General features: G+C 39.8%; 1 protein-coding gene across 5 annotated transcripts in view; it reads left to right on the forward strand.

The window, feature by feature from the left end:
* Positions 1-8,777, forward strand: part of Utrn (utrophin) — a 521,838-nt gene that overhangs the window by 269,346 nt on the left and 243,715 nt on the right. The window contains exon 1 of one of the 5 annotated variants that reach the window (XM_005361005.3): positions 1,928-2,575. The exons of the other annotated variants lie outside the window; for them this stretch is intronic. Within the exon in view, the coding sequence (XP_005361062.1) occupies positions 2,432-2,575 (144 nt within the window). The 5' untranslated portion in view covers positions 1,928-2,431. Of the gene's footprint in view, positions 1-1,927; positions 2,576-8,777 lie in introns of those variants that run through there. 5 annotated transcript variants of the gene reach the window in all.

An 8,777-nucleotide genomic window follows, 5' to 3' on the forward strand; every position in this document is an offset into this window, starting at 1 on the left:
CAGGTTTAGTAAGTTGAGCATCCAAACCGCCCAGGCCCCCCCAAAGCCAGCACGTGCAGTATTGCTTTTTTAAAGAGAAGCTGTTGTTGATTTTAAAACCAACTTATTAGTTGGCGCATTCACCTTAGTCTTCATCTCCCCGGTCTAGGACAAACATTATTTTAATTGCATTTTTAATTTGAGCTCTGAATTTTAGTGTTATCACTTCCTTGAAAAACATTGATTTTTTTTTCTGGATAAACATCTGGGTCCTTGTGGCCTTGTAGAGTGGGTATGAAAATGGGAGACTTTGTGGTTTAGCATCTGTCCTGTGTTTGCCTGGTTTTCCTCTTCTGTCTTGTAGAAGAAGGCTTCTCAGATCCTCCAGCTCTTTCCTTGCACAAACCAGTGTGCTTGTGGGGTAAACACCCATTTCACCTGCTGGCTCTAGGATAGGAATTATACAAGTGAAGCATTCCTAATAAAACAACTCGAAACCAAGACACTCTAAAATCCATAAGTTGTTGAATGCTGACCCTATATCCCAGGGAAGAATTCCACATCATGACATTTTGTTCCATGCACAGAATCATTAATAGTATTATAAAAATAATCCTCGGGGTTGGTGCATAAGGTGTGTGTGAAAAGCCATTGACTGTTGTGTGTAGGCTTGGATCCTGCTTCTGGAATATCTCATTGCATTTTATGCAAACACTTTTTCCATAATGTACTAGCCCCTGAAGCCCCAGACATGCCTGATCCCAAGCATTTCTGGTGAAAGATGCTCAACTTGTAAGTTCATATTTTTATAGCAAACCTTCTGCCTGTTAGTCACTGTTTATTTCCATTCTGTAAATCAATTTTTTATGTATTCGGAGATGTGTAGCCATAGCTCCTGTCCATGTAGAGCATATACCACCTCAGAAAACTGCTTTCCCCACTAGAGTGGAGCCCCATTTTTAACCCTTCAGTCTCTTGACCCTGACTCATCACTAATCTGTTTCTTCCTATTTGCTTAAGAGTTTATTTTAAATTAGGATAATGGACTGTTTTTGGCTTTGGCAGCCTCACCAGAAGGAGGCAGTATAGACCCTCGACAAGGAGCTGATGGAAACTATACACAGGCTGAGTGAAGCTCACACAAGACTTCCCGATGAACTAGCTCTGTTAGACCCAGTCTAAGATTTTAAATCACACTAGCATGGAGGATGAGGAGACAGGGGAAGGAAAAGAAGGAGAGATGTTCCTGAAAATGTCACTCTTCTCTTACAGGATCATAGCATCAGGGAGAGTGGAATGAGCAGTTTTCCCTGGGAGATAAGGGTAGGCAGGACCTTGATAATGAGAAACATACAGGGGTTCCTTCCTGGCTGTGCCCTTTTACCCAGTCCCTTAATCATCCTCGGATACTCTGGTCCTCCAAGACACTGTACCCAGACTGGCATCATGTGAAGTGTTTCTCAGGCATGTATATGCACATGCACACGTGCATCAGTAAACCCCTCCCCCCAGACACACACCACAAATCTGCACTGATCATATATGATCATAATGATATGACATTATATATGTCATCTTGGATTTTCTCTTCATGAAATTATAACAGCTTCGTGACAAACTCAATGATATGATGAATTAGAGGGAGATGGAGGAGTTGGCTATGCTCTGTAGTCGATTGTAGGCTTGTCTTTATTAACTTGACTGTTTACTTAAAAGGGTCCTATCTGATTACTGGCACAGTTTGCTCCTTATGTAGGATCCCGGAAGCCCACCTTTCAGCTCTGCCTTTGGGACTTAGATAAACCTGTACCCCTCCATAAATATATCCAGTTTTTGTTTTAGGTGACGCTGTGGCCAGACTAGCTCAAGATAATTTATTAGGCACAGAGGATGTGAGGCTTCGGTCCTTCAAGACAGGTCCCTCTGTGCTCCTCGGTATTTGTACTCATCCCACAGGCACAGCCTGAGCTGTGTTCCGCAGGGAGTGCTAGCATCCATCGGTCCAGCGCCAGGCTCACTGCCACTCAGTCTCCTCATGTAAACCAACTATCAGGCATGCACCGTGGCAGTGGCAGCATTCAGTCTCTGCCCCCAGGGGAAGTCGGCTTTGTATCTTCAGCTTTAGTGTTTCGCTTAATATCCTCTTGGCTACGGAGCGCTCTCCTTTCTTGCAGCCCGCAGCGCTTGGCTGCCCTGCAACTTGCTTCATTTCTGGCCACGCCAGGCTGAGCAGGTCCTGGCTGAGAGCATCTGCTGGGGACTGTCTGGGTGGCATTCGTCAGTGTTTTTGTCAAATCAAGAAGTTGACGGAATCCCAGCCTCCCTTTTCTCCAGAACCTTACCCCCCCCCCCTTGTATCTTTCAAATGCATTTCTGGAAACGAGCATGCTCAGAGAATTGGCAAATCATTGCCCAGTGACCGGGAGGAAATGCTCGCTGCTCTTCATTTATAATGCAAATTCTGAGGAGTCTTCAGAAGTGTGGTAAACTTAAGATGATGGCCGTGGTGAGAACGTCTCTGCAGAAAGTTGTGGTTTTGTTACATCGTTTACAAAGGATGGCTGTTTCCTCTCCGCGCTACCAGAAGCTGTGTAAGGTAACTGATTGGAAATAGGGATTCAGTCGGGTGTCTAACGAATCCACTGTTGCCTGGTTAGGAAGTGCTCCTCTTTCAGGGTCTTAGGAAGGAAAGGAAAAACTGCCTTTCCTGGTTACTGATCACAAAAGCTGTTAAGAGGAATTGATTCATTGGAAACTGTTTGAGCCTCTAAAACAAGTGCTGTCTCAGTACGTATTTTAGTTTACCCTTCCCAACCATGTATTCTGAGATGGGCTGTTTGGAGAAAACATGACAAACTATTTTCGTTAAGACCTGTTACCTCTGGGGTACATTGGAATATCTTAATATTTATTGGCACGTTAATCCAATGTTAAACTCCATCAAAATCAAGCAGAGAGCTTGAAATGATCTTTAAACAGATTGCTTAACATGCTCATCTTTTTATAGCTGATTTTTTTTTCCAATTAAGAAAAGTAATGCCCATTTTAAAGACAGGGCCAGCCCCACCATAAACATTTCTTATATTCCTGGCATCTTCTCATGCTGTTGTTAAAGAAGAAGAACTCCATTCTCTGTGGACAGGTGGGTTAAGTAGGGTTTTAGGGTGTAACTCGTTTGACGGTGATATGTTTGGAATAATACAGAATCACTCTTTCTAAACCCAAGCCTCCTGTGTTGTCTTGGATTAGTATTTGTTGTTGCCCATGGTTTTATGTTACTCAGTGTTCAGACTGTCTCATTACTTTTATAAAAATAAGATGAAATAATTTAAGATTATAGCAGAAATTAATTTTTATATCAATACAGTAACATGTTTTCTCCATATAAAATTCTTAGTACACATCTGAAGGAGGTATCTCACTGTTTTTTAAAACACCACTAATCTGTATTTGGAAAACCTGCCTTGATGATGTTATTTTTCTAATGATATAATATTTGATGTGTCTGAGCACTTAGACTCTGCCTGTATGGTTATGGATGGAGGCTGGGAAGCCGTATTCTGTTTATTTGATTTTATAACGTCGTTTTGTCTTACAGTCCAATTCAATGTATCCCTATTCAGAAACGTACTTTTTTAAAATATAATTTTAGGAATAGATTGAGATAGTCAGACATGCTTTGAAGAAACACTTAGTGCTGTTTTCATTTGTATTATTTAAAACTTGATCCAACTTACTAATTCAGTTGTAAAAGTACACAACTAACTGTTGGATAGCTGTGACTTCATCTATTTCAAAGAATCGTTGTGCTTTATTAATACATTTACATTTTCTACCAAAAACCAATCTTGAAAATAGAGAAGAAAAACTCACTCGCTAATGGGTTTTATTATTTTATTTTTAACTATCAATATAAATATTTGAATAATTAACACATGTTACTTTTTTAAAAAGCTGACAGTATAAATTGATAAAGCATTAAAAAAATAAACAAACAAGCTGGGTCATTTTTCTCATCTATTTCCATAACTACTTTCAGCAAAGCAGAGGAGTTTTTGGGTCATGGCCACGGGATGAGCTTAGTTCTATGCACAAAACAAACTCCAGGTGCTGAAGAAAGCTCCTGACTAGTTTCATGATAAGATCCTGCATAAGCTCTTGTCAAGTTACTGAAATCCTGAGAAGTTTGCTCACAACAGAGGTCCTTCTTTGGGAAGATTTATTGAGATTTATAATTTCTCAAAGATGCCTTAGAATTTAAATATTCAGGAAGAGTGTTGCTTTCTGGAAATCTGAAGTTGTCTTATTTGCAATTGAAATTTATCTTTCATATATTCCCTTTACATATGTGAGCTTAGCTACTGCTCAGATACTGCAATGGGAGACACACAGTTCCAGTACTTTCCAGTAGGTGTCAATGTAAGGCAGTGATATATGAGATTTGGGGGACTCCAGACAGGGGAGTGGCATGATGGTGATTGCTATGAATAAATGAACAGGTATATTTTATTTGTCTTATTATACTTGGCAAAGGGATCCTAGTTCATATCATTATGAGTAGAAGCTTTAGTTACAGAAGTAAATGTCAATTGCCCTTACCAATGAATGACCTAGTGTTAGTAGTCTACTGGATATACCTAGTTGTGTTTTAGTCATCCGTGGTGCAGTCGTGCTAGGAGTTTCACTAGCTGTGCTGTTTATATACTTTACGACCCCGAATTCTCTTTTAGATAGCAAAGGTTTTATCATGGCTATTTTTTTCCCTATATCTCCTACATTCTCTAAATTTAGTTTTGGGTTTTTTTTTTTTTGTTGTTGTTGTTGTTGTTGTTTTGTTTTGTTTTTAGAAAGGAACCATTAAACCCTTCAGAGTTTTGTCATAAAAATACAGGGAGAATCTATTTTAAGTACATGTAAAGACTTAAAAATAAAAAAAAAAGGAGACAAGTATTGCATCGCCCAAGGAAAAGAGACTGTTCTGAGTTCCTCTTGGCCTTTTGAAATCCAGCGTCTGAATATTTGTACCCTTTCTCTTTCTCCTTCACTCCTTTCCTTTGCCTGCTGTATGGAACATCTGCCATCTAGAAAACTTCCCCTCAGAGTCACTTCATTCTTTTTCTTTGCTTGTTTTCAGACTTTGCTTGAGTGTCAGAAGATAATGTAAGTGCAAAACATGTGGGAATTTGTGCAAAATGTTCTCACTTTGTGCATTTTTATTTTTTGCCCTGTCTGTGTCAAAGAGGGGAAGAGATAGGAATGAGGGGAACTTGGGAAAGCCATAGGGCTGAGTTACCTCTCCCCAACCCAGTTACACATGCGCTTACATTTTTTTACCTTTAAAAACATTTCTTGCTGGTTATACAATCCCTATGAAATGTGGGGAAGAAACTGAAACCCAAGGACTGCTGACTTGAGATATAATTAGCAGCATTCAAATTGCCCCTGATGACCTAAAGCCGCCCCATACTGGATGCTAATTTTTCCTGATTTGCCTTAGATCATAGCTTCTTTAAAACATTAATGACTCCAAATTTAATTTTTCGTCTCTTAGAACACAGAGGAAGCAAAAGCTGGATGTAAGTGACTTTTAAGAATGATATTGACTTTGTTTTCATTTTGTGATTATTTTGGCCTGTTTTATTTCATTAAATCTTTGGAGTGAAAGCTGATTGAAATTATGTTAAGTCAGAAAGGAATTTTGCAAGCCTTCTACCTCTTTAGTGCTGCTTTTAATGGTATACTTAATCACTGACATGCTAAAAAGTAGATTCTTATAAAATAGATTGGTGTATGAGTCATTATAAAAAATTGGAAAAATAATTAGTATTAAAAATTAAGTTCTTCATGGCTTAAGCATTTAAAATTTTTTTGATTTGGTTTTATAAGTTTTATACTGCCAGCATATGTATGCAAACTAGTTTAACTAAAATGATTTTGTCTCCAAACATTTTGTCATGTGTCCTATCAATTAAAATATTTTAAGCATCCAGCTGTATATTATTAATTCAAAATTATGCACATATGTCATGGTAAGAATCATAGTGTTGATTTGTTCCTATGTCCAATATTGTCTTCTTACTGCCCCCTCCTGTCTATGAGCTATCCCCCCACCATTTGGTGTCTGGGGGTTTACTGTCAGGGTAAAGCGATGGCTCGAAAAATCAGGGGAGATGAGTGATATTTAAACAGCATCAGCTTCTTCTTACCCCACTTCTATATATGTTCATGAGTGTGGACCACACAGAGGCTTGTGGGTACTTGTGCAGCCGGTAACTATGTAAGCCTGTAGACATCTCGTCTCTCAGTGTTTGAAATGACTTTTACATTCACATGTGGTCTGTCATCTGTATGGTGGTGTGAGGTTCATTTAAGGTTGAGGGTATGTGTTCTTTAAAAACATGCCGAATGCAGTGGTACATTTAAAAATAAGCCTTACAGGTTTTACTCTCAAGCATTCCTCCACCCACGTTTCAGGTGGGGTGCATTGCTCTCTTTGGAGAGCTAAATACCAAAGCGTTGCTGGGCACTGAAGCTTGGCTTGAGAGCCGCTGAACATTACGAGAGAGGTATTGAAAGACCCCAGTATCAGGCTCTCTCGGTTTCCGGTCAGTAACCAAACCATGCATGCATTTCTTGAACCACAGAAAGCGGACACCCTAACCTTGGTGCCCTTGATCAGAAGAAGAATTGTCCCTTCTTAGTTTTATGAGTAGCTAGGGGGTTGGACAGTTCAGAAGACCTAGGAAGGTTGAGATGCTTTAGAGAGAAATGGCCTGTGCAGAAGGGTTCCCACTGATTCTCCTGTGTCACTGGCTCTCTGTGCTGTGTCTCATCCAAGTTGTATGAACTCCTGAATGGAGTACTTCTTTAACTTTGTCTTCTGCAGTCCCTGCTGAGGTAGAGATTACCGATAAGGCTCAAACAAGGACCTTCATTGCTACCTGTAACTGTCACATGTTTGTCATGTGGCTTCCCAAAGGAGCAACAATGTAGATGGTTCCTGTCTTTTGTTTTTACCATTATTCCTCAAGTCTATGTGAGTATCAAAATTATTTTTTTTAGTTACATAATTAAGTAGTAACACATTGTTAATCAGAAAACTCATGTTACCAATGACTTTGCTTACGATCTAATATAATGCTTTTTTGTGATTAAGAAATAGCAGCACTCACAAAGTTACATGTTAAATGGTTCTTTAAGAACCGAAATGTTATTTGGAACTCCAGATGCTTGTACGATCAGGAGCAAACACAAGTCCTTCTGAGAAGAGAGCTAGCATCGCACTCTGGATGTGTGTACGCATTTCCAAATGTTATTCCCTCATTTTGACTAAAAGATTGATGACTTGTGTTTTCTTTGGGGTGCAATTTATTAAGGATCGAATGGAAATTTCCAGCCTGTATGTATGGCTATGAAAGCTACACACATCAACTGTTTCTTTTTCCCTCTTGGCGGAGCCCTGCTGGTATCGCTCAGTGTGGTTGGTTGTTTATATTTAGCTCTCGAAATTAAGCAATTAGCAGAGCTCCCGCCATAGAGATAAAAGAATACAGAAAATGTCACGCCACTGCAGCTCCTCACTTGCACAAAGTTGGTTCATTCTTGGGCAAGGTAAATGAGTCCAAATAATTGAAACTGCAACGGAAGTGAAGTGTGGCCGAGGGATTGCCTTCCATTTTTCTTTTTCTAGTTTGTTCAGTTCCGTAAAGTTCTAGATTGATTCATAACAAAACTCCCTTACAGAAGCAGACGATGCTTTTTAATGCTTAATAAATAACTGGTTGGTATGACGTCATGGCGTGATAAAGCCCGAACAAAGTTCTAGAAGGATGTAGTTAGGTCAGGCCCAAGGCTACAGCTCCTGTAATCTCAGCTAATCAGAAACTGAGGCTGGAAGGTTGCAAGTTCAAAGCCTGTGAGGATATAAAGTGAGTTGAAGGTCAGGCAGGTTGTGTGTCTTAGTGAGTCTCTGTCTCTCAATGAAGCGTTAAAGCATGAAGACCATGTGGACAGCTCAAGTAGAGCATTTGCCTAGAGCATTTGTGTACGACAGGCGCTAAGGTCAGTCCCCAGCATTTGTTGGGAGATGTTGGTTTTCACAGTGGGCACCTCCTCCTCCTTCACCACTGCTGCTGCTGCTTCTTCTCCTAATGAATGCTGTGCACGTTTACCGTAGAGCTTGGTAGACAACCTTGGGTGTCATCATCCTCAGAGGTGGCCATCTCTTTTGGATCTTCGTTGACCTGAACCTCCCAAATCTGTCTTGACTGGCTGGTCAGAGAGCTCCAGGGTTGAATTCTGTTTTGCCTTCCCCAGCACTGGGACTACAAAGAGAGCATGCACACACCACCACACATTTTTATGTGGTTTCTGAGATTCAAGCTCGAGTCGAGCACTTTGTCTAGGGAGCTACGGTCACTGCCCACATTTATGATGCCTGTATTTTTTTTCCCTATTGTAAGAGGGTTAGGAAAAGAACTGTTGGCAAAAGCAAAACAAATTAACAACATCAACAAAGCAACACTCCCAGGCCCCATGAGAAAATGTCTAATAAAACAGTGATAAGATGCTTAATTTATAGTATTTTAAAGGTCTCATGTATTTTCTAAGATAGTATTAATATATATCTTTAAGTATATATTATGTCTGTCTGTCTGTCTATCTATCTCTATCTATCTATCTATCTATCTATCTATCTATCTATCTATCTATCTATCTATCTGGCAAAGAGTATTGTCATTGGTTCCATTTAACAACTAGAGATCAGGTGTTCTTCTATTCGAACCTGGTCTGCTCTT

This window comes from Microtus ochrogaster, linkage group LG4 (genome assembly GCF_000317375.1).
Source record: "Microtus ochrogaster isolate Prairie Vole_2 linkage group LG4, MicOch1.0, whole genome shotgun sequence".
NCBI classification, from domain to species: domain Eukaryota; kingdom Metazoa; phylum Chordata; class Mammalia; order Rodentia; family Cricetidae; genus Microtus; species Microtus ochrogaster.